General features: G+C 41.8%; 1 protein-coding gene across 1 annotated transcript in view; it reads right to left on the bottom strand.

Annotated features, from left to right (window-relative positions):
- Positions 1 to 26,605, bottom strand: part of dna2 (DNA replication helicase/nuclease 2) — a 52,252-nt gene that overhangs the window by 15,521 nt on the left and 10,126 nt on the right. The window contains exons 11-21 of the mRNA XM_062026023.1: positions 26,192 to 26,348; positions 25,933 to 26,112; positions 13,279 to 13,509; positions 13,089 to 13,202; positions 12,914 to 13,023; positions 11,691 to 11,800; positions 11,491 to 11,619; positions 11,305 to 11,397; positions 11,022 to 11,215; positions 10,855 to 10,944; positions 10,515 to 10,728 (exon numbers count right to left, since the gene is read on the bottom strand). Of these exons, the coding sequence (XP_061882007.1) occupies positions 10,515 to 10,728; positions 10,855 to 10,944; positions 11,022 to 11,215; positions 11,305 to 11,397; positions 11,491 to 11,619; positions 11,691 to 11,800; positions 12,914 to 13,023; positions 13,089 to 13,202; positions 13,279 to 13,509; positions 25,933 to 26,112; positions 26,192 to 26,348 (1,622 nt within the window). The remainder of the gene's footprint in view (positions 1 to 10,514; positions 10,729 to 10,854; positions 10,945 to 11,021; positions 11,216 to 11,304; positions 11,398 to 11,490; positions 11,620 to 11,690; positions 11,801 to 12,913; positions 13,024 to 13,088; positions 13,203 to 13,278; positions 13,510 to 25,932; positions 26,113 to 26,191; positions 26,349 to 26,605) is intronic.

The following is a 26,605-nucleotide window of genomic DNA, read 5'->3' as shown; positions in this document are numbered from 1 at the left end:
CCAATCACGCCAGTCCAAGTATCACTGTCATTGCCAAAGTGCGCGTTGAAGTCCCCCAGTAAGACTATGGAATCCCCTGCCAGCGCCCCATACAGGACCCCATGCAAGGTATCCAAAAAGGCAGAATACTCTGAACTCCTGTTTGGTGCGTACGCACAAACAACAGTCAGAGTTTCCCCCCCTAAAACCCTAAGGCGAAGGGAGGCGACCCTCTTGTCCACCGGGGTGAACTCCAACGTACAGGCACTCAGCCGGGGACTCGTGAGTATCCCCACACCCGCCTGTGCCCTCACAACCTGAGCAACTCCAGAAGTGAACAAGGTCCATCCCTTGTCCAGGAGTGTGGTTTCAGAGCCCTTGCTATGCGTAGAGGTAAGCCCCACCAGATCCAACTGGTAGCGCTCAACCTCTCGCACCAGCTCAGGCTCCTTCCCCACCAGCGTAGAGACGTTCCACGTCCCGAAAGTCAGCCTCTGCTGCCCCGAATTGGTCCGCCTGGAGCCTCCACTTTCACTGCCATCCACTTGGCAGCGCACCCGACCCCACTGGTTCCGACCGCGTGTGGTGGGCCCACGTGGCGGAGAAGATGGTGTGTCCACGTAGCTTCTTCGGGCTGTGCCCGGCCGGGCTCCGTGGCTAGCCCAGCCACCAGGCGCTCGCTGACGAGCCCTACCTCCGGGCCTAGCTCCGGGGGAAGGGCCCCGGGCTTCTTCCGGGCCGGGTAACGCATCCTCTTCTAGTTTGGTTCATAGGGGGTATCGTAACCCTGATGGTGGAGGCATTCGGGTGCTACACCTTGTCCAAGGGTGACCCGGAACTATGTAAGGCAGGGGCGTTTAACTCCCTGAGGCTTAAAGGCCTACTGAAATGAATTTTTTTAATTTAAACGGGGATAGCAGATCTATTCTATGTGTCATACTTGATCATTTCGCGATATTGCCATATTTTTGCTGAAAGGATTTAGTATAGAACAACGACGATAAAGATTGCAACTTTTGGTATCTGATAAAAAAAAGGCTTGCCCCTACCGGAAGTAGCGTGACGTAGTCAGTTGAACATATACGCAAAGTTCCCTATTGTTTACAATGATGGCCGCATGAAGTGAGAGAGATTCGGACCGAGAAAGCGACAATTTCCCCATTAATTTGAGCGAGGATGAAAGATTTGTGGATGAGTAAAGTGCAAGTGAAGGACTAGTGGGGAGTTGAAGCTATTCAGATAGGGAAGATGCTGTGAGAGCCGGGGGTGACCTGATATTCAGCTGGGAATGACTACAACAGTAAATAAACACAAGACATATATATACTCTATTAGCCACAACACAACCAGGCTTATATTTAATATGCCACAAATTAATCCTGCATAAAAACACCTGCGTGTTTGTTACGCTAGCTCCTAGCTCCTCTGCTAGCTCCTAGCTCCATAGAACACGCCAATACAATTCAAACACCTGATCAACACACACAATCACTCAGCCCAAAAGACCGTTCACCTAACCCAAGGTTCATAAAGCTTATATATTTTTAAAAAGTTACGTACGTGACGCGCACATACGGTCAAGCTATCTAATGTTTAGCAGCCAAGGCTGCATACTCACGGTACCTGATATTCAGCTGGGAATGACTACAACAGTAAATAAACACAAGACATATATATACTCTATTAGCCACAACACAACCAGGCTTATATTTAATATGCCACAAATTAATCCTGCATAAAAACACCTGCGTGTTTGTTACGCTAGCTCCTAGCTCCTCTGCTAGCTCCTAGCTCCATAGAACACGCCAATACAATTCAAACACCTGATCAACACACACAATCACTCAGCCCAAAAGACCGTTCACCTAACCCAAGGTTCATAAAGCTTATATATTTTTAAAAAGTTACGTACGTGACGCGCACATACGGTCAAGCTATCAAATGTTTAGCAGCCAAGGCTGCATACTCACGGTACCTGATATTCAGCTGGGAATGACTACAACAGTAAATAAACACAAGACATATATATACTCTATTAGCCACAACACAACCAGGCTTATATTTAATATGCCACAAATTAATCCTGCATAAAAACACCTGCGTGTTTGTTATGCTAGCTCCTATGCTAGCTCCTAGCTCCATAGAACACGCCAATACAATTCAAACACCTGATCAACACACACAATCACTCAGCCCAAAAGACCGTTCACCTAACCCAAGGTTCATAAAGCTTATATATTTTAAAAAAGTTACGTACATACGCAAAAAAAAGTTGCGCACATACGGTCAAGCGATCAAATGTTTAGAAGCCAAAGCTGCATACTCACAGTAGCACGTCTGCGTCTTTGTCATCCAAATCAAAGTAATCCTGGTAAGAGTCTGTGTTGTCCCAGTTCTCTACAGGCGTCTGTGTATCGAAGTCAAAAGTCCTCCTGGTTAGAGTCTCTGTTATCCGAGTTCTTCCATCTTGACTGCATCTTTCGGGAATGTAAACAAAGAAGCACCGGCTGTGTACTGTTGTTGCTGACTACGTTCGAAAAATACGTCCATTTCGCACCGACAACTTTCTTCTTTGCTTGCTCAGCTTCCTTCTCCATAATGCAATGAACATGATTGCAACAGATTCACGAACACAGATGTCCAGAATACTGTGGAATTATGAAATGAAAACAGAGCTTTTTCGTATTGGCTTCAATGTGGAAGGCATACCCGTGTTCGCCGGTCTACGTCACGCGCATACGTCATCCTCAGAGGCGTTTCGAACCGGAAGTTTAGCGGCAAATTTAAAATGTCACTTTATAAGTTAACCCGGCCGTATTGGCATGTGTTATAATGTTAAGATTTCATCATTGATATATAAACTATCAGACTGCGTGGTCGGTAGTAGTGGGTTTCAGTAGGCCTTTAATACAAGCCCACATACCCACTAAACCGGTCACATTATCTGTAAATAGGTCTTAAAAATGGTCAAAAAACCCCCAAAAACATTACATAATCAATATTTTTATTTAGGACTGAAGTTTGAGAAAATAAAGCAGAATATGTGAAAAAAAAAGAAAAGAAAAAACTGAATCCGAAATGTTTTTACGCCCTTCAAAAACTTGGACTTTTATGTCCTTCCATCCATCTATTTTCTACAGCTTGTCCTCCTCGGGGCCCTGTTAGGCTTAAATTTTTTTAATTAAAATCTGATGTCTTCAGAGGTTGAGGTACTTTCACATATATACATTTGATTGTGATCCAAATAGTAATACATAATACACAGGGCCGGCCCCTGGCATAAACACACGGTTGTTTAGGGCCACAACCACTGATTATGGTGACAGGTCACTTTAGTAGCTAATCCTCACTGTATTCGTCGTGCTCTGCAGGTGTTTGCTTGTTATACTTTGATGGAATTAATTGCCTCTTGGATACAATTATACTTTGTTTTTGCTAAGCTTTTATTCAACGGTGAGTCAACGTGTCATACTTTTAGTTCGGTTTGGCAACATCCCGGCCATGTCTGTTCACAACTCCATAGGGATAATTGCTAATTTAGCATCGCTTTAAAGGCCTACTGAAACCCACTACTACCGACCACGCAGTCTGATAGTTTATATATCAATGATGAAATCTTAACATTGCAACACATGCCAATACGGCCGGGTTAACTTATAAAGTGCAATTTTAAAATTCCCGGCAAACTTCCGGCTGAAAACGTTTCGATATGATGACGTTTGCGCGTGACGTCAACGGTTGAAGCAGAAGTATTCGGAGCCCATTGAATCCAATACAAAAAGCTCTGTTTTCATCTCAAAATTCCACAGTATTCTGGACATCTGTGTTGGTGAATCTTTTGTAGTTTGTTTAATGAACAATGTAGACTGCAAAGAAGAAAGTTGTAGGTGGGATCGGTGTATTAACGGCGGACTAAAGCAACAACCAGGAGAACTTTGAGGATAGCAGACGCGCTAGCCGAACGACCTCACCTTGACTTCCTTAGTCCCCGGGCCGCCAACCGCATTGGTGATCGGGTGAAGTCCTTCGTCGTACCGTCGATCGCTGGAACGCAGGTGAGCACGGGTCGTGATGAGCAGATGAGAGCTGACGTAGGTGCAGAGCTAATGTTTTTAGCATAGCTCTGTCGAGGTTCCGTAGCTAAGTTAGCTTCAATGGCGTCGTTAGCAACAGCATTGCTAGGCTTCGCCAAGCTGGAAAGCATTAACCGTGTAGTTACATGTCTAGAGTTTGGTAGTATTGTTGATCTTTTGTCTATCCTTCCAGTCAGGGACTTGTTTGTTTTGTTTCTATATGCAGTAAAGCCCGATGCTATCACGTTAGCTCAGTAGCTAAAGAGCTTCGCCGATGTATTGTCGTGGAGATAAAAGTCACTGTGAATGTCCATTTCGCGTTCTCGACTCTCATTTTCAAGAGGTTATAGTATCCGAGGTGGTTTAAAATACAAATCTGTGATCCACATTAGAAAAAGGAGTGTGGAATCCAATGAGCTCTTGTACCTAAATTACGGTCAGAGCGAAAAAAGATACGTTCTGCACTGCACGCTAGTCCTTCACTTTCACGTTCCTCATCCACGAATCTTTCATCCTCGCTCAAATTAATGGGGTAATCGTCGCTTTCTCTGTCCGAATCTCTCTCGCTGCTGGTGTAAACAATGTGCAGATGTGAGCAGCCCTTCCTCCGGTGTCGTCACGCTACTTCCGGTAGGGACAAGGCTTTTTTTTATCAGAGACCAAAAGTTGCGAACTTTATCGTCGTTGTTCTATAAATCCTTTCAGCAAAAATATGGCAATATCGCGAAATGATCAAGTATGACACATAGAATGGATCTGCTATCCCCGATTAAATAAAAAAATTTAATTTCAGTAGGCCTTTAAATGCAGTCATCGAGATTTGCTGCGTATTTCGAAAATGACAGTCAAATTTAGGTGTATATGGTAGCCATTTTTTTTTACCAATAATATAGTGTTTTCTTGTTTGTTTTTTGTACAAAGCCCATTTCCATGAGTTGGGAAATTGTGTTAGATTTAAATATAAACGGAATACAATGATTTGCAAATAATTTTCAACCCATATTCAGTTGAATATGCTACAAAGACAACATATTTGATGTTCAAACTGATAAACAAACTGATTTTTTTTTTGTGCAAAATATCATTAACTTTAGAATTTGATGCCAGCAACACGTGACAAAGAAGTTGGGAAAGGTGGCAATAAATACTGATAAAGTTGAGGAGTGCTCATCAAACACTTATTTGGAACATCCCACAGGTGAACAGGCAAATTGGGAACAGGTGGATGCCATGATTGGGTATAAAAGTAGATTCCATGAAATGCTCAGTCATTCACAAACAAGGATGGGGCGAGGGTCACCACTTTGTCAACAAATGCGTGAGCGAATTGTTGAACAGTTTAAGAAAAACCTTTCTCAACCAGCTATTGCAAGGAATTTAGGGATTTCACCATCTACGGTCCGTAATATCATCAAAGGGTTCAGAGAATCTAGAGAAATCACTGCACGTAAGCAGCTAAGCCCGTGACCTTCGATCCCTCAGGCTGTACTGCATCAACAAGCGACATCAGTGTGTAAAGGATATCACCACATGGGCTCAGGAACACTTCAGAAACCCACTGTCAGTAACTACAGTTGGCCACTACATCTGTAAGTGCAAGTTAAAACTCTCCTATGCAAGGCGAAAACCGTTTATCAACAACACCCAGAAACGCCGTCGGCTTCGCTGGGCCTGAGCTCATCTAAGATGGACTGATACAAAGTGGAAAAGTGTTCTGTGGTCTGACGAGTCCACATTTCAAATTGTTTTTGGAAACTGTGGACGTCGTGTCCTCCGGACCAAAGAGGAACAGAACCATCCGGATTGTTATAGGCGCAAAGTTGAAAAGCCAGCATCTGTGATGGTATGGGGGTGTATTAGTGCCCAAGACATGGGTAACTTACACATCTGTGAAGGCTCCATTAATGCTGAAAGGTACATACAGGTTTTGGAGCAACATATGTTGCCATCCAAGCAACGTTGCCATGGACGCCCCTGCTTATTTCAGCAAGACAATGCCAAGCCACGTGTTACATCAACGTGGCTTCATAGTAAAAGAGTGCGGGTACTAGACTGGCCTGCCTGTAGTCCAGACCTGTCTCCCATTGAAGATGTGTGGCGCATTACGAAGCCTAAAATACCACAACGGAGACCCCCGGACTGTTGAACAACTTAAGCTGTACATCAAGCAAGAATGGGAAAGAATTCCACCTGAGAAGCTTAAAAAATGTGTCTCCTCAGTTCCCAAACGTTTACTGAGTGTTGTTAAAAGGAAAGGCCATGTAACACAGTGGTGAACATGCCCTTTCCCAACTACTTTGGCACGTGTTGCAGCCATGAAATTCTAAGTTAAATATTATTTGAAAAAAAATATATAAAGTTTATTAGTTTGCACATCAAATATCTTGTCTTTGTAGTGCATTCAATTGAATATGGGTTGAAAAGGATTTGCTAGTCAGTGTATTACGTTTATATTTACATCTAACACAATTTCCCAACTCATATGGAAACGGGGTTTGTAGGTTTTGCACATTGTGGTTAACTTTTTCAATTAATGCCAAAAGATAATTGGCTTCCCTGCGGCAGGCGATAGAAATGTATTTTCCACTTGGACCTTTCAACCTATTTTTTTTTACCTTTGGACATTGTCTAAAATATCAACACATGACTACTAAACATAATAGATTGAACTTTGTGTTTATTGGTCATACATGATTTTAGTAAAAAAATTGTTTTTACATAACTTGTAAAATATTAATAATACAGTATTTCTGAAAATCTAATTATAAACGTATTTGAACTGCGTTTTTGTTGGTTGTTTCTTTTACGCACACACTCAGGCTCCCATAGCGTAATCTACTTCTGGTCACCAAGAGCAATCATCATCATCAGCCGTTGTCAGTCCACTGCTGGACGAAAGCCTCAGCATGTTTCTGCCATAGTGAACGATCTCTAGCTGCTCCCTGCCACTGCACTGTTCCCCAATATTTGTCTATTTCATCTCGCCATCTCACTCTTTGTCTTCCTCTATTTCTGCTCCCATCCATGGGTCTCCATGATGTCATTAGGGAAGTCCATCTATTATCTGTTCTCCTACTGATATGTCCAGCCCACTTCCACTTACTTAATTTGATAGTTCTCATAATGTCTTGGACTTGCATTTGTTTTCTCACCCATTCATTTGTTTTTCTGTCTTTATATGTGATTCCAAGCATATTTCTTTCCATGTTGTGTTGCTGCTATTTTCTTTTCCATTTTATTTGACAATGCCCAGGTTTCAGCTCCATATGTCATGGTTGGTAACACACATTGATTAAAGACCTTTCTTTTTAGGCTTAACAGTATTTCTCCTCTCATGATGTTGCTCAGTTTTCCATATTGGCACCAGCCCAATCTGATTCTCCTCCCTATCTCCTGTTCTTGACTCTTTTCTTTCAGGCTAAATCTCTGCCCCAGATAGATATATTCATTAACTTCATCAATTTCATTTCCATTAACAGTCACAGGTCCATGAGGTACCATGGAATTTGCCATAACTTTTGTTTTCTTCATATTCATTTTCAATCCACAACATTTGCTGGCATTTGCAAGGTCTTTAAGCATATCTTCCACTTCACTGATTTGCTCTCCCAAGACAACAATGTCATCTGCAAACCTCAGATGATTAAATTTGTCTCCGTTTAAATCAACTCCTTTATCCTCCCACTCCAGAGAGCGAAACCCTCAATTATCGCTTTTAATTTGTTCTGCGCGAGTAACTTTAAAGACCAAAATGGGCCCCCAAACAAAATCTTGTTTAGGGCCACCAAAAGTCTAGGCCCTGTTAATGCATTTCATAGCAGATACAAGCCTAGGTTTTATGTAAAAAAAACAAAAACAAAAAAAATGTGTCTAATACAGTGGCACCTCGATTTACGCCAAATATGCCTTTGTGCGAACACTTGCATGCCACTAAAACCATCAGAGGCTGCCATTTTGATGACATCACTTCCTGTACACACAGGCATGGTCATTATACACACACATACAGTGGGGCAAAAAAGTATTTAGTCAGCCACCCATTGATTGTCAATGGGTGGCTGACTAAATACTTTTTTGCCCCACTGTATATACAAAACCCAAAACCAATGAAGTTGGCACATTGTGTAAATTGTAAATGAAAACTGAATACAATGATTTGCAAATCCTTTTCAACCTATATTCAATTGAATAGACTGCAAAGACAAGATATTTAACGTTCAAACTGGTCAACTTTGCTATTTTTTGCAAATATTAGCTCATTTGGAATTTGATGCCTGCAACATGTTTCAAAAAAGTGGCAAAAAAGACTGAGAAAGTTGAGGAATGCTCATCAAACACTTATTTGTAACATCCCACAGGCGAACAGGCTAATTGGGAAGAGATGGGTGCCATGTTTGGGTATAAAAGCAGCTTCCATGAAATGCTCAGTCGTTCACAAACAAGAATGGGGCGAGGTTCACCACTTTGTGAACAAATGCGTGAGCAAATTGTCCAACAGTTTAAGAACAATATTTCTCAACGAGCTATTGCAAGGAATTTAGGGATTTCACCATCTACGGTCCGGAATATCATCAAAAAGTTCAGAGAATCTGGAGAAATCAGTGCACGTAAGCGATGATATTACTGATCTTCGATCCCTCAGGCGGTACTGCATCAAAAACCGACATCAGTGTGTAAAGGATATTACCACATTGGCTCAGGAATACTTCAAAAAACCACTGTCAGTAACTACAGTTTGTCGCTACATCTGTAAGTGCAAGTTAAAACTCACCTATGCAAGGCAAAAAACGTTTATCAACAACACCCAGAAACGCCGCCGGCTTCGCTGGGCCCAAGCTCATCTAAGATGGACTGATGCAATGTGGAAAATTGTTCTGTGGTCTGACGAGTCCACATTTGAAATTGTTTTGGGAAACTGTGGACGTCGTGTCCTCCGGATCAAAGAGGAAAAGAACCATCCGGACTGTTATGGGCGCAAAGTTCAAAAGCCAGCATCTGTGATGGTATGGGGGTGTACAGGACTGTCTCAGAAAATTAGAATATTGTGATAAAGTCCTTTATTTTCTGTAATGCAACTAAAAACATGAAAATGTCATACATTCTGGATTCATTACACATCAACTGAAATATTGCAAGCCTTTTATTATTTTAATATTGCTGATTATGGCATAAAGCTTAAGAAAAGTCAAAAATCCTATCAGATGATGATTTCATTTTCCAGCATGATCTGGCACCTGCCCAGTGCCAAAACCACCAGTAACTGGTGTACTGACCATGGCCTTAATGTCCTCCATCGGCCCGCCAACTCCCCTGACCTGAACCCCATAGAGAATTTGTGGGGTATTGTGAAGAAGAAGCTGAAAGACACCAGACCCAATAATGCAAATTAGCTAAAGGCCGCTATTGAAGCATCCTGGGCATCCATAACACCTCAGCAATGCCACAGGCTGATTGCCTCCATGCCACGCCGCATTTATGCAGTAATCCGTGCAAAAGGATTCCCAACCAAGTACTGAGTGCATTAATTGACATTTTCAAATGTTTGATTTTGTTTTGCAGTTATAGATCTTTTTTTTTTACTTGGTCTGAGGAAATATTCTAATTTTTTGAGATAGGATTTTTGAGTTTTCTTAAGCTGTATGCCATAATCAGCAATACTAAAATAATAATAAAAGGCTTGCAATATTTCAGTTGATGTGTAATGAATCCAGAATGTATGACATTTTCATGTTTTTAGTTGCATTACAGAAAATAAAGGACTTTATCACAATATTCAAATTTTCTGAGACAGTCCTGTATAAGTGCCCAAGGCATGGGTAACTTACACATCTGTGAAGGCACCATTAATGCTGAAAGGTACATGCAGGTTTTGGAGCAACATATGTTGCCATCCAAGCAACATAATGTTCATGGACGCCCCTGCTTATTCAGCAAGACAATGCCAAGCCACATTCTGCATGTGTTACAACAGGGTGGCTTCGTAGTAAGAGTGCGGGTAATAGACTGGCCTGCCTGTAGTCCAGACCTGTCTCCCATTGATAATGTGTGGCGCAATATGAAGCGTAAAATGAGACAACTGAGACCCCGGACTGTTGAACAACTTAAGCTGTACATCAAGCAAGAATGGAAATAATTCCACCTGAAAAGCTTCAAAAAATGGTCTCCTCAGTCCGCGCAGACACACGCACGCACACACGTGTCTTCAAAGTGGAGGACTTTTATCGAGGCTAGAACCAATTATTCATGTTAACATTGATTCTTATGAGGAACTCTGCTTAACTATAAAAACTTATCGGTTTATGAACCATGTTCAAGAACCAATTGAGCTCGTAAATCGAGATTCCAATGTAGTTGCCTGTGTGCAACTGTTTTTCAAAAATTTCAAGCAACGATGAGGACAAAAGTGCTGGCAAAGCACATGAATTTAAAATATGTGGGAAAAAAAGAGAAATTTAAGTTTACCATTGAGCAATCCAGGAAGCAAACAGGGTTGCTCGGTAACAGTGTATCTTGTATCCACGCCAGATCCTGCTGGGGATGCGTCTCAGAGAAGGAACCAAGCGCTGACTGGACAGACGGCAGCGTGGACAGAGATAGGAGGGCCGACGCCGTCTTCTCGGAGCCACACTCCAAGAGTCCGTCGTACATCAGACAGTTGCTGAGAGACATGATCTGCCTGCAAACACGTAGTTACTCGTCGTAAGCAACACTTTTACGTGTTTAATTAATTAGAAAACAGCCTGGTAGAGAATTGACAACTCAATAGATAGTCAAAACTGCCGTTTGAAGGTTGCATGGGTACCTGTTCATGCGGTACTGGACGTTGAGATGGACCACAGCTTCACTGTGATGCTCCAGTCGCTTAAACAGACTCTCATCCATCCCTAGTGATCTTTTGAAAAAGAAAAGATTAAAAACCAAGATTACTTCGAGACTGACAGATGGCAGGCCAAGGGTTTGTGATGGTACCTTGCTTCCTGGTTGTGCACAATGGGGGGCAGCTGTTGGTGGTCTCCGACCAGGACCAATCTGTCAGCGTAGAACAGCGGGCCCAGACAGATGGGCTGGCTAATCTGAGACGCTTCGTCCACGATGCAGAAATCAAAGCGCCGCCGTGAGAAAATGGGATGCTTGATTCCCATGCAGGTGGTCCCGACGACCAGCTTGTAGGGAAAAAGATAAATATAAATCAGACAAAATAAATTCAATTGAACTGTCAAAGCATCAAATCGAAACGTTTGTGTCCCTCTACCTCTTTGTTATAAAGCTGCTCAAGTTCTGACAGTGTATGAACTCCTTTCTTCCGGATGCTTTCCTCGGTGTACGGAAGGATGTCTGGATGGACCTTTGGAGGACCATTAGACATTTCATTAGGTACACCCGAGTAGCCTTATGGAGCACTAAAATCTGGATCAAAACGGGCCTTTCCGAAACTAACCTTACGCCCTTGCCCGAGACGCAGAAAGCCAACTTTAAAGCGTTTGAGCTTCAACAGGATGTTGTCCACCGCAGAGTGAGTGTAACTGGTCAGCAACACACTGAAGCCGCACGCATGAAGAATGCGAACCTGCGAAGAAAGTCAGTCAGAGATAATAAAAGGGGTGGCGTTATAAATAGCAATGATGTTTAAAAGCATACCAAGGTACAGATGGTGGTGGTTTTGCCTGTGCCAGGCATGCCAACTATCAGTGTGTAGTCTTTACACAGCAACACCTTCTTCATGGCCTGCCTTTGCGGCTTGTTCAGACCTGCAAACACATGCATACAAATGTGTTAGTTGTATTTTATCACAATGTTTCAAAAAAGATGTAATAGGTTAGAAAGTTGCTGAGGCATGACAGCTTCCACTGAATGCTTTTTCATTTCATATTATTATTATTATTCATTGGACATGCTAGGCAGGAATGAAGGAGACGTTAAAATGATCACAGAAGAAAGCAGGTTTAATCAAGACAGTGCATGATGTGCTGTCTGCTGTCATGCCATCTGTGAACTGCCTATTCTAAAGAAGAATAAAATAATTAATTTAATGTATAACACAATGCAATCTCAAAGTTCCACAGAGTGGAGAAGAGACAAGCAAGAGACAATTAAAATGTGATTAAAACTAATAATAAAAAGTATAATAATAGCAACATCAATAATAGTTGGAAAACAATAGGACAAGCTATTACTCCAAGAGTAAACTGTTGTGGCCAAAAACTGTGGGGGTGACTTTGTGCTTCAATAAATTCTCCTGCTTAATCCTTACTTTTTTGATTCTCACTCAAATTTGCTTTTTTTGTATTTGGGATGCTATAATATGAAATGTTCATATTACGGCTATTGTGACCAAAATGATCACTGTGAATGTGCTCAAAATTTTTTGATAAACACACTGAGATATTTAAAGTGTTATTAAAAACAAAAACAAAATAATATAAAATATATATATAATATATATATAAATAAAATACACCGTCTATTATGTATTAGTTATTAAAGCACAATATTAATTCCCCAATTTTGGGCCACAACTGTATAGTTAGGGGTTGGAAACCTGACACCTATCAAATTAATCTATAATTCCATGGAACACTTGGTTGAAAGCAGGAACCCAATCATAAACTGGGCAAGAAGTGATAAAATAGCTCAGATTATTTTTTTCAACTGCAGTTTCATGAGAGTACTGTAATACTAAAAATAAATATCACCAATAATAATGCAAGGTTGCAAAAACTATTAAACCCAGTGTTTTGTACCAAGTGCTGCACAAAGCGGTCTAATCAGAAATTTGCTAGTGCTTGGTACATGATACTCAGTTTAAAGAGTGAAGCTGCAATGATGTGACAGTATAAGTGACCATGAGGAGAAAGAAAAACCTTTAAGTATGTTTGCCACGGTGTCTTTGGCCTCTCTGGGCAGAACCGAACTGAGATTGGAAATGAATTCCGGAGGACGATGATCAACAACCAACTCCCTTAGACGATTACTACACAGACACAACCAGAGGGTTATAGTTCATGTAGACAATGATGCTAAAAGTGTAGCCGCTACCTGTGCTGACTGCTCTCCATCAGCCTGGAGAGGTTGGTGAGGTGAGTGCTGAGGTCAATTACTCCTTCATCTGAATCCAGACGAAACATTTCCTTCCCGAGCGCAGACACATCCCTGCGATAGACATTCTACCTTTACTGGGCTGCAGACCATATAGGGACAAGCAGACCTGTGCAGTATGAGTGCTTACCTGTCCAGGGTACAACTGATGGATGTCGCGCTGACGTCACACAGGTACCCTGTTGCCACCGCGACATAACGACCTCCCTGGTCACTGAGGACGACGCGATCCCCGGTGGTCAGGCCGCTTGTGTTGCATGACCGGTTGGCTCGCTGGAAACGGTGAAGGAAAACTCCCTCTGACTGCACGATCACGTGGTCACTCAGCTGAAGGTTGCCGACACAAGTCCCGTTCTTCTCGCTAGAAGCAGATAACCTAAATCAATACGCTTTTAAATATGGGTGATCCAGCAGATGGCGCTGTATTTCTTCCTTTCTAATACCCTTTTGATAAATGCATGACTCAGATTGTGAATTTACAGTTGTACAAAGACTTTTAGCTCAAGGAATTTAGGAAATTTTGCATTACGGCTACTAAATTAAATATTTTTGTGAAACCTCTTAAATTGTTTGGAACTGCAGTAAATATGCCAAATTTAGCAAAGTGCTAATTGTCACCCACAGTCCCAGACATAAAGAAACAACAAAAGCTTGTTTTATTTGAAAGCCATTGGGATTAACTCGAGGCAATAATCATAAAAGCGAAGCCAAATACTTCCAGAATTTACTACGTGAGTAAACTTGTCAACATTTTAGTGCTGTTTTTTTAAAGTCTGCAATAATGCCACTAGTCAAATAACCACCGAGTCTACAAAAAACATTAACAGCTGTGGCTGTAGGCTACCTGCTGAGGTTGTTTGTTTGTTTTTATTAACTCCACAAGATGGAAGTAGCTGCTTTAGTCACTGTCAATCTCTGGTCGTAGTACCAGGAGTTGTGGAGGAGGCATCTAGTTATAGAGATGTCTCGATCATTAGATCGGATTTGGGGCCGATATTTGCCTTTTTTAACTAAACGGCAATCAGCTGATGAGCTGCCGAGTCCAGACGTTCTTTACCACAGCTGTACCTCAATGTTTACATGGCTGAAGATTTTACTTAGGACTGGGCGCAGATATATTACGAGTTATAAACAGGTATTTTAGAAACAGATACATTATTGAGACAATGACAACAGATACATGTAATCCTTAACGTCTTGACGGGGTAGTCTCTCTGCTCATTGGGTCTGCACTGGATGCCGTGTTCCACCTAGGATTGCACGGTATACCGGTACTAATAAAGCACCGCGGTACTAATGAATTACAAATTATACTATACTGCCTTTGAAAAATACTGGTGCTTTTTTTCATTCACATGCTGCCGTGCAGCGGTGATGTACAGAGCCGAGGCGCATGTTGTTGAGTGTGTCAAAATGCACGCACAGACCCGAGAGCTCAGAGCGCATACAAACAAAAACAGCATGAAGAGGAAGAATGGCAAAAAATGGCAATTCTACTGGTAAATAAAGAGTGTGCGTAAAGCGCAATATGGAGGTATTTTGGCTTCAAAACTATCTATAAAAGTAATGCTTTAAACACGAAAGCGCTGTGCTGTAAGTATGGCTTTAAAACATGCCTCGCTGAAGGTGCCGATTAGTATTACCACCTTTGCTTCAAACTTAGGTAAACGTTTAAATAACAAGCACTAAGATCTGCACAAGGGGTTTAAGGAGCGACAGGTAATAATGGAGTCAACTGGCTCCCCTGCTGTGCGCATACAGATACGCAGACACGCACACAGCTGCGTGGCTTGTTGTTAGCGCAGTTCAAACCGACACCGCCCACGTAACGTAAACTAATGCAAGTGAAGTGACTGAATGTTGTAACAAATTCCTACATTTTGTGTTTTATTTTTTACAATGTGTGTTTTACCTCCTTCATGTGTGCTTTTAGCCATAGTATTTCTTTGAGTATTTGCTAATGATTGTATGTGTACTTACAGCTACTTAGTTGCCAAGATTGGCAACCTAAATCATGAATGCCAATAAAGCTTTTTATTCTATTACAACCTACGGTAATCCTAGATTATGGCAGACTATATGTAATATATACACATGTAAATTGTTCTTTGAGTGCAATAAGAAAAGCCCAATGTGTTTAATGCTTTTTACTTTTTATTTTAGCCTTCTAAAATTGTTCTTTGAGTGCAATAGGAAACATACTATATTACTATATTTTTAGTAAGATTTTCTGTTAAAATGAAACTAATAATGAAATTTTTTGTGGTCCCCTTTATTTAGATAAGTATCTATATACATTTTGGTCCCGATACCAAAATATTGGTATCGGAACATTGGACTTGACATGTTTTGATGAAAATCTCCAATAAAAGTGACTTTAGATTTTTTCTCTACCGTCTTTGTTTCTGCTGAGCTTGTATTCCATCTTACTAAAGCAGTTCAAGTAACAATCAACATTTTAAGTTTTTAATGCACTTAACTGTTATCAAAACACGGACGTGAAGCTTCTCCTCACTCCAAGCAGCAATGCGCGCTCAGCGTCTTGCCATGGTTTTGGATCCAAGATTTCCATAAGGTCCCCCTTTCTTTGTGCAGTTCTGCTAGCTATTTTCGAGCCTGTGACTCAACAGTAACTGGACGCCATTACACATTTTCCCAAACTACGGAACGGGCCGAGGGTCAAAACTGTTAATCCTGCATTAAAAGAATGATTGCTGTTAAAGGAACTTATAGTTAGCTAGGGGTGTAGCACTTGGTACAAAACACTGGGTTTAATAGTTTCTGCAACCTTGCATTGTTATTGGTGATATTTATTTTTAGTATTACATAGGGGTGTAACGATACACAAAAATTTCGGTTCGGTACGTACCTCGGTTTAGAGGTCACGGTTCGGTTCATTTTCGGTACAGTAAGAAAACAACAAAATATACATACAATTTTTTAGTTATTTATTTACCAAATTTGTAAACAATGGCATTATCCTTTTAACATTGGGAACACTATAATAATTCCGCCCACGTTAATTAACATTAAACCGCCTCGAGTTGTTGCTCAGATTAAATACAATGACAAAATTTTTCTTCTACATATAAAAAGTGCAACATTAAACAGTTTCAAGTCAACTCATCATGCTTAATTTATTACAGCATTTGGGAAGCCTGTAGTTGATTTTTATTATGTAAATGTTATATTTTTATCAACATGTGATAGCAGGGACCCTGCCATTCAAAACTAGGCTGCTGCATTTCTAATGATTAATGTAACTATAGCTGAAAAAATAGTACAATAGCAATAGGAGAGACTATTCATCCCTGAACACCATGGAGTTCATGTAGGCTTAATGATGCAGTTACATTATTATATCAACTATCAGAGACAGAAACACTTCATTTAACATAATGACCTTTTTTGCTGCTTCAACACAGCTCAATCAACACAGAAATAGGTAAAGTGAAATAACAGACAGACAGGGCTTTGCTGTCCGTAACACACACACACACACACACACACACACACACACACACACACACACACACACACACACACACACACACACACGCACCGCAAAATGAGCTAACGTTACGCTAAAAGCGAATTATTTCTAGAAGGTCAACAGGCTCGTAGTGATGTTACTAGTAGTTGACTGTTAGGTGTTTATTATAATTTGGGGAGAGTCCGCTGCCTGATGCTTACCTGCTAAACGCTAAGCACTGACTACATGCGCTCTGAATACGCACTGCTGATTGGCTGTTACCGCTCTGAATATTGTGGATAATGCATATGTTTAAGAGTTATTTCTTTATTCATAATCATGTTTGAATCAGCTCATATTTTTCCATGTATACTCTGTATACCAGTTTCTCTTTGTCTTCAGATTGCCTGTTTAGACAGGGTCGTAAACCATCAGGAATGTGAACACAACCCCCAAGTCTCTCTTCTTATCAGTGTTGAGAGGAGGAGGGGGGGGGGGGGGGGGGGGGCTTTCTTTGTGTGAAAAGAGTTGCTTTTTCCTTTGGAATGCCAGATCAACTTGGGCTGCGCATTCGTCAAGTCAAGTCAAGTCAACTTTATTTATATAGCACATTTTCAACAACTTTTTAGATTGCACCAAAGTGCTTTACAGGTTAAAAAAGCATGGAGCAAACAAAAAACAAACAAAAAAAAAAAACAAAAAAAACAAAAACAACTAAGCAAAACAAAAAAAACAAACAAAGAACATAAACAATGAGTGTGCTAAACAAGATAATGCAAATGCAATACGGTAAAAGGGGTCGAATAAAAAGTTTAAAACAATTTGCAGAATAAAAAATAATAATAAAAGTGCTACAAATTGAAAAATACAACTAAAGCGAAGGGGTGGGAGGGGGGGGGGACTAGAAATGGTGGCCTAGTGGGCGGACTCAGCTCGGGTCAAAGGCCAGCGAGAAGAGGTAGGTCTTAAGGAGGGTTTTGAAGACCCCCAGGCTCGTATGTGTTGTTCGAGGCTGGTCTCTATTGTCAAATATTTGACAATAAATTACAAAATACCTATTCTGTGCTTGGTGGTACCTTTGAGTCAGTTTATATGTCATCTAAGGAACTTGGGACTGACCGGCGTTTCATCCCACTTGGAGGAACATCTGGTCAAACGCAACAATTTGGGGGCTTCGTCCGAGATGACACGCTGACAATTGGACCTTCTCTTGCAATCTTCTGGACAGACTCACATGGCCAAAACATAATTCAAGGTAAGCAGAACCTTTCTTTTTAGATAAAATCTGCATTAGGAGTCTGTCCTGAGGTCTGTAAGTCAAACACAGAATTGTACCCCAGACACAGAGTGGTGATTTTGATTGATTGATTGCATTTTGATAGATTGGTTGCATTTTGCCGTAGCCACCATTGCATAAAAGTTGTGAATACCACTCACGTCATTGTGTCAAGATTACCGTGACGGGCTGCTTCACTGACGAGTAAGCAAATAGTAACGGGTTAGAGTTAGAGGCTCTAGCTGCGTATTGTACAATAAATTGCACGGGTTAGAGTTACAGGCTCTAGCTGCGTATTGTACAATAAATTGCACGGGTTAGAGTTAGAGGCTCTAGCTGCGTATTGTACGATAAATTGCACGGGTTAGAGTTAGAGGCTCTAGCTGCGTATTGTACGATAAATTGCACGGGTTAGAGTTAGAGGCTCTAGCTGCGTATTGTATGATAAAAGTACGGGGTTAAAGGCCGCCGTATGGTTCAGGGGTTTGAGGCCCCTGAAAAAAAAATGGACACAATGGCCAAGGAGTGTGACAGACAAGAATGTGATGGCGGCTGAGGAAAATGTGATTAGTCATTACTTTGTAATGATCAATTGAATGGACGGTTGTCGAAAAGAGAACGTTCCTTGAAAGGGTTAAGAGGGAGTTTACAATACTCGAAAAGTTGTGAACTCAAACGTCTGGTAAAATAAAAAATAAAATAAAAAAGTAACTGGAAGTTTTATGGTAAAGTGAAACGCAGAGAGAGAGTGCTTACGTGTGCGTGTGTGTGTGTGCGTAGGGCCGTAGGCACTTGCTTGTGTGTGCGTGAGTGCTTACATGTGCATGTGTGTGTGTGTGTGTGTGTGTGCTGGATGCGCATGCTCATGTGTGTGTGTGTGTGTGTGTGTGTGCGCTGGTGAAAATGGAACACTCAGGGAGAGAATGATGATTAATGACAGAATTGACTGATTGGTTTTTTGTCTGCCGCGCATGCGTAAGACAATTCAAACGACCCGCCCAGACTTTGACTAGGCCACCGCCCCCTACTCCTGTGACGAGTGACGGCCCTGCTCACACAGCCTCTCTAAGATTGAACCCTCCTCCAAAACTAACGCTGTCTCCTGAGTGTAATTCACCTCTGGTGCCTAAGCCCCAAAATAACAGCCACCCAGCGGAAAACCTCCCGAATATGCCTAATCTTACTAGACAGCAGATAATGCATGAGTCAACGCAAAACTCCTCACTTTACACGCCAGACCATTTTGTTGCCATAAACAAATGCCCTCCCCCAGTAGATGACAGCCTCTCACGTGCACATCAGACATTCTTGAGCAACACACAACAGAGCCAGACTTTGTGGTCTCCTGTAACTGTTAATGGCTCAATGGAAGGCTACATTGACCAACACCCACATGAACCACATGCATACAACATAGGCTCAAAAAAGCTGGAGGGACACGCATATCCACTTTTTCCTGATAAAAGCGGCAGATTTCAATATAAGCCTTTTGCTGTGGCAGACATGCAAGCCATTGTTGACAAACTTCCACCTGTGTCTGAAGGTGGGAGTCTTTGGCTCAACACATTAGACAAGCTAACAGCAGGATACACTCTCTCCGTAGCAGACTTTAGAAGCATTTTGTATCGTTGTGTTTCCACACAAGATGGCAAAAATACAGAACAACAAGCAGGATTAAAGGCTGAATCTTCGACCTCACCGATAACACCATACGTTACAAACATAGCTACTGCTATGCGCAGTCTCTTTCCTCAAGATGAGGATGATAAGGCTAATGACAGAGCAGCAAGGAAGCAACTCCTTAATTTACAGATCGCTGAAGATAAAAGGTCAAAAGAACTAATTAGTAAAAAATCAGCTAGGGTATATTCAGCACTGGGTGACCTTGCTTCTGAGTTCCAACAGGTGGAGGAAAGAATCCTCAACAGACGTTCGACCAGACGGTTGGACTCGGGTGGTGGACAACACGGTGCTTCAAAGCCAGTCCGGGGTGGAAACTGTTTCGGCTGTGACCAGCCTGGTCACTGGAGTCGTGACTGTCCGAACATTTCCGAACAGGAAAGGTTCCGTAGTGCCAACAAACGAACACAAAAGCGTGGCAAAGGACGCCCACCGCAGAAGCCCCAGCAGGAGATACAGACTGGCCCCCTGCTGGACATGAGTGTCAACGGACAATGTTATCAGTGCGTGATTGACACTGGCGCCACCCATTTGATTCTGAATGCAGAGGTACCAAAGAAACTGTGTGCTTCCTCTTTAAAGGTCGAAGGCTTCGCTGGGGTCACAAGGTTACCTGTCACCAAACCACTTCCGGTTCAGATTGCTGGACCTCCTTTACAGACTGTACCCTGACATTCAAATCGCACAGAAGGAATATTCCTGGTGTTACCTGACGGCTCAACCACCAAGCTGCGACACCACTACCAAGGCTCCTACCACAGCCTGAAACAACAGGAATGGCTGACATCCAACTGCTAACAGTGAAAACCCTGACTGGCTGAGATGCTTCCGTGTGTTCTGCCACCCGACTCGCCATATGTTATGATCACCAGTTAGACACTCATACCAGGAGACCTTTGACTCCTTTGTATATTTATATATGTTGGAACTCAAGGTGTGGTTGCTCATGTTGACCTATCTTTGAAACAACTAGCATGGTATAAGATGGACACAATTGTGTCCCACATTGTTCACTTGCTCTCTGTCTCGCCTACAAAACCAAAGAACTTAGGTGCAATGATAAGACACGGCGTAGCTGCCAAACATTACACCGACACCCAAATACCACATTTTCAATTGTTTAGGTTTAGCACATAGTTGTGTTAAACACATAACTATGGGCTGCACTTTAGACACCTGTAGGCTACGAGGAGCTAGCAGCTACACAACAGCTGAGCTAAAACGACACATTACACATTTAAGCATATCAAATAATTATAGTTGCTCATTACATACACAAAGTTGCCATGGCAGAAGTCTGATAGAAAGTATTCAGTAACAAACGTGTCCGCATCATTCGACTTTCTACAACATGAGCTTGACTTAATCAATTATTGGGGCCACCAGGTGTGGTAAAATTTCAAAATACTATTGATAAATCATCCGCCATACGGGTAGTATTTTTGTAGTATTTGTGACAATATAAAATATAAGCATATTTAGTGGAGTTTGAGTTATTTGTGATATTGCTAAGGGGTCCCCTACCCTAACAACACCCCCCAGTGGACCACAGAGGCTAAAGAGACTATCATTGACCTCAAACATGACTTGTCCTCCGCTACTTGACTATTAGCTGACCTTTTTCTTAGATGTTTCTGAAAGTGATAGTATGACTAACATAGTCCTTTTTCAGAAACAGAAGGGGGTGAGTGGGGGTGGATACAGACTCCTTGGAACAAAATCGACAATAATCCGACTCTGACACATTCCATAGTTTTAACATTTTTCCCGTGGGTAAGAAGTTATAACTACATTTTAATTTGAAAATAACAATTTTACACATCGATAGTAGTTAAGTAGATCAAATTTAGAATAGGGAGGAGGTGAGGGTGAACCATGTTAGTCTTTGATTTCACTGATATGATCAATACGGTACAAGGGAAAAGGTACGTACTGACTTGTGTTGACAATCACAATGGTTGGCCGGAAGCAACAACAACCTCAAAAGAGGATGCAATATCAGTAATTAAATGACTTGTGAATGACCTAGTACCCCGACATGGTTTCCCCAAAAAGATTAGGTCAGACAACGGCAACCATTTAAAAAAAAATTAGAAATACTCACTTAGCCTTGGTCGAAAAGGCTTTCGGACTAGAACACAGGTTTGGGATACCATCCTGAGTCCCAAGGTAAGGTTGAAAGGATGGACCAGAACATTAAAAACTAATTGGCTAAAATCTGTGCACAGACCAAATTTAATTGGATTGACATGTTGCAATTAGCGTTAATGATCATTCAAAGGTCCGTGAATAAAACTGTTTTACCGCCCTTTGAGTTTTTCACCCTAAGAGCTGCATACAGGTCAGCCATTCACAGGACCAGCAGCCCCCCATGGAAGGAGGACTCAGCGTAAAACCAAAATGGTATTTTACACAAAAAATGCAGAATTTGTGTGCCAGTTCTTCTGTACAGATACGAGGATGACAGCCCGCCACTCCAGATTCCCTTCCGCCCGCTGAGAGGGTCAAGATCTAGGTCATCAAACGCAAGTGGACGGAGCCCAGGTGGACTGGTCCCTTCAAGGTCGTGGAACGGATGTCTCACGCCCTTCGACTAGCTGGAAAAGGGGACACCTGGTACCACCTCTCCCTCTACACTCCTGCTGAAGAACCTGACAGATTACCAGCGGATATCATTGCTGACATCGCCACTACATCTGCCCCACTCGACCCCCCAGCAGCGCCTTTTGAGCCTGAGGCATCTGAAGAAGAACAGGAGCAAAAAACGACTCATTTTTAGTGTGTGTGTTAACAAAGTAACACACATAAGGGGTGATTGTGCTAGTAACCTCTCCCCCTCTAGGTCATAGAAGAGCGAGGCTTTAATTACACACACATAATCCTACAGCCCAGAAGACGACGCTGAGAGAGAGATTTTCTACCTATATTACTCTTTTTAACTTCTATGTTGTATATCGTTATTTGAGACCAGCCTTTATACTCGAAGTTATCCAATTTCTCTTGCTTGTTTTCAGCATGACTACATGTGTCGTTACATTAAGTGAAAAGTTTGATGTTTATCCCCGTTTTGTTACCTAAATTACTCTGATATTGATAGACGAAAGGCAGGATGTTACACCCGTTAGTGTTCCCTGACGGACTGGTGCTTGGGCGTGTTCTACTGTTTTTGTGTCTCAGTTCATCCTTCCTGACGACAGTGACTGACAAGTGTCTAAGAACATACAGCGGACTTTAAATAGACTGGGTCGAAGGGGATAGCAAGACTTATTTTTTGACCTGTGCAGTGTGATTAATTACGGGGGACACAATAGCTATTACCGTGGTAATAACCTCTATATTTGTTACGACTCAACCCTGAACCATTGGTGTCGGATGCAGACAACATACTATGGTAAGTGGTGTCCATCGTCCCTTTTATGTTGTTTTGGGGGTTGACCTGACTGATACAGACTCTAAAGGAATTATTAAAATTAATGTCCTTGAGAGGGCGTTAACTACCTCTACACCCTCTGTAGCACCTAAAGTACCACCCCACCTTGGTGGTATTTCAAAGGCTCTCACATCTGTGCGTGCTAATGACATCACCACCGAAGGCCTGGTAACTTTGACCTTAGTAGCGGGTACAGGTAAACCTGTGGTTTGGGTGGATGCCAAAACCTGGGTGACTGTGTTGCTTGTTCCGCTGGACGTCCTTTTCCCCACACTTACCCCGCCCCTTTTAAGTTGACTGACATAAATGGCTCAAACTGTCTTATTTCCTTGTTCTCTGAACCCACGCCACCAGGGTGCGATTTGTTGGCTAGTGTGTACCCTCCTGTTGACAATTCCACCCGACTTCTTCCATTTGTGGCCCAAAAGCTGAATTACACGTGTTTTCAATTCAAAGGACCCTCTTCGTCCCCCAACAAATTGGGTGACATTAACCCTTCCTGGTGCACCACACTGATAGATGGCTCAAGGATAGGCCCTTGGGCAAGAGCTGACTTATTCTGGTGTTGTGGGAAGCACAGATTGTACATTAGAATATGGTTAGACTGGTGACCCCACTCACCAAATTAACACCCCTTGGAACTCCTGTTTCAGCGGCCTCTCTAACTCCCCGCCGCCGTTGAGACTAACCAACCTGACTCGTGACGCCGTTGAGGGACTTGCTGAACAACTTGCCCCGACCTCCCTCAGGGCCGTTCAGATCCGCATAGCCCTTGACCGCATCCTAGCCAACAAAGAAGGAGTGTGTGCAATGTTTGGTGACCAATGCTGTACCTTCATTCCTAACAACACTGCCCCCGATGGCTCGGTCCAGAGCGCCTTAGAAGGCCTCAGAGCCTAAGAACTTACTGAAGTTTCCGGTGTCTCTGACCCCTTTAAAGATTGGCTTCATAACACCTTTGGCAGGTGGTCTGACCTAATTAAGTCGGCCCTGGTCTCCATTGGAGTTTTCTTGGCCGTCATAACCTCATGCGGATGCTTTATTGCCCCTTGTGCTAGGTCTCTATGCACCCGCATCATTGTTATAGCTGTCAAAGGTCAACCCCACCCTGGTTCTGGGCTTGCTATGTCACTGAAGGGGGTCAAGCATAGTGGTGACTTTCAGGGACTGTTAGTTTCCTTCCCTGACAATGACGACATTGACGTTGACTCCCTCCTTCTCTCTCCCATGTAACTATGGTTTGATTGTTTATCGATAGCTTGCTCGAAAACCAAAACAGCACCTACTTTAATGTAGGGCGTGCTTTAGAGGTGTTGCTCTCGTAGGAGAGATCTTTTGGATAAGATCTGAAGGGGGATTGTGGATAATGCATATGTTTAAGAGTTATTTCTTTATTCATAATCATGTTTGAATCAGCTCATATTTTTCCATGTATACTCTGTATACCAGTTTCTCTTTGTCTTCAGATTGCCTGTTTAGACAAGGTCGTAAACCATCAGGAATGTGAACACAACCCCCAAGTCTCTCTTCTTATCAGTGTTGAGAGGAGGGGGGGGGGCTTTCTTTGTGTGAAAAGAGTTGCTTTTTCCTTTGGAATGCCAGATCAACTTGGGCTGCGCATTCGTATGTGTTGTTCGAGGCTGGTCTCTATTCTCAAATATTTGACAATAAATTACAAAATACCTATTCTGTGCTTGGTGGTACCTTTGAGTCAGTTTATATGTCATCTAAGGAACTTGGGACTGACCAGCGTTTTACATCCCACTTGGAGGAACATCTGGTCAAACGCAACAATATGCATTGCTGATTGGCTGTTACCGCTCTGTTTGTAACCAATCAGATGGTTGTGTGGGTGGGACAATGCATGGTAGAGTGACTGACAGAGACAGAGGCAGAAGGAAGCGGAGGCGGCTACTTAATATGTTCGTGTGGAAACTCGTTCGGTACACCTCCGAACCGAACCGAAACCCCCGTAGCAAAACGGTTCAATACAAATACACGTACCATTACACCCCTATAGTTAACGCATTATCGCGTTAACTTTGACAGCCCTAATAAATATATAACGTAATTTACAACTTTCTACCAAACAAGAGAAAAAATGCTCAGTTTGATTGTTTATTAAAATAAACACTATCTAGAAACATGCCATTTGTCTGGCTTAACATTTCTTTTAAATTACATAAAATGTACAAAATGAGGGAAAAACACACAAAACAATTTAGATAAAAGGCAGTGAAACAATAATAATGATAGATAAACACCATAATATATACTCTAATGGCACAGGATAAATGACTGTTTTAACAGAAACCACAGTTGCAAAATGATAACCTGGCCAAAGGAACAAAACATTTGTCTCACAAAAGAGGAACATTGCCAATAAATTTTTGCTTACAGAAATGACAGTCCATTTAATTTTTTTAATTTAGGATAACTAAAAGTTATTTACCTTCCAATTACAGTACAATGGATTACAATTCTACAGTAATGAGAAATACAAGTTGATATCCTTTTAAATGGTTACATGCATTATTATACATTTTGATAACATTACATTATAAACACTGTATAGTTTGTACTTGTTCTTTCTTCAGTTTAAGAGCATAATGTAAACAAAAGCTCTGAGTCTGTCTGCATAAAGCGAAATATCCTTAAAGTAAATTAATGCATGCTTTTCTAATGTGTAGCACCTTCAGACAAGAATATGTTGACTGTCTAAAAGTAACATGTCTTCCTTCACTCATTATTTTCGCAGTTTTATGCATTTTTATATATAAAATATAAAAATCCCAAATCAAGTCGCAATCGCAATTTTGGAAAGAAATATCGCAATTAGGTTTTTTCTCAAAATCGTGTAGCCCTATTTCAGAACATGTACCAAAGCGAGTTTGGATGCTATTATTACTAACAGCAGCTTGCTTACCTCTCCTCCGGCGTCTGGAGCCACACTCGCTTTCGGCCATTCCTGGCTTTCATGCTGACAGCTTCAAGACTACACAGCAGCATCCAGTGGGCAAAATATTTTAAATGTATAGCAGTTAAGTGACTTGTCTCCTCCTGCAGAAAGTCATCACTGCTGTCTGCGGAGGCGCCTTCTAACACTCTGGTGAGAGAGGATGGAGGAAGATAATAAGAGAGTACAATTAAGTCATCATTGTGCGACTCCAAGAAAAAGGGTTTACCTTTCATACAGAGCACAGTTTCTCCTCTGAGGGCAATACTGACAAGTCTTTTTGTCCGTCAAAATGTTTGGGAGTCTGGCAAGGCGACTTCCCTCCACTCCTTTCTGCGTGCAATTGTGGACGTAATGAACCATGGTGTTCCTTAGCTTCAGCAACTCTAATGTGGCCAAAAACAGAAAACAGTGTACATAGTGTGCTTATTTATAAAACCTTGCTTTATTTAATTTAAGGGATTTTAACAGTATCACTAGCTTCAGGGGACCTGCAGATTTTTCAAGATCAAATATAAAGACGTTTAAGACCTATAAAGGAAAACATTAAGACTATACCTCAAGAAAAAAACAGATAAGACAACTTAAAACTGTTCACAAAGCTTTGACTTTAAATATAACTACTATGTTTTTTCAGCCTTTT

The sequence above is a fragment of the Entelurus aequoreus genome, linkage group LG02, assembly GCF_033978785.1.
Source record: "Entelurus aequoreus isolate RoL-2023_Sb linkage group LG02, RoL_Eaeq_v1.1, whole genome shotgun sequence".
In the NCBI taxonomy this organism is placed as follows: domain Eukaryota; kingdom Metazoa; phylum Chordata; class Actinopteri; order Syngnathiformes; family Syngnathidae; genus Entelurus; species Entelurus aequoreus.
This window is presented reverse-complemented; position numbering and strand designations above follow the sequence as displayed.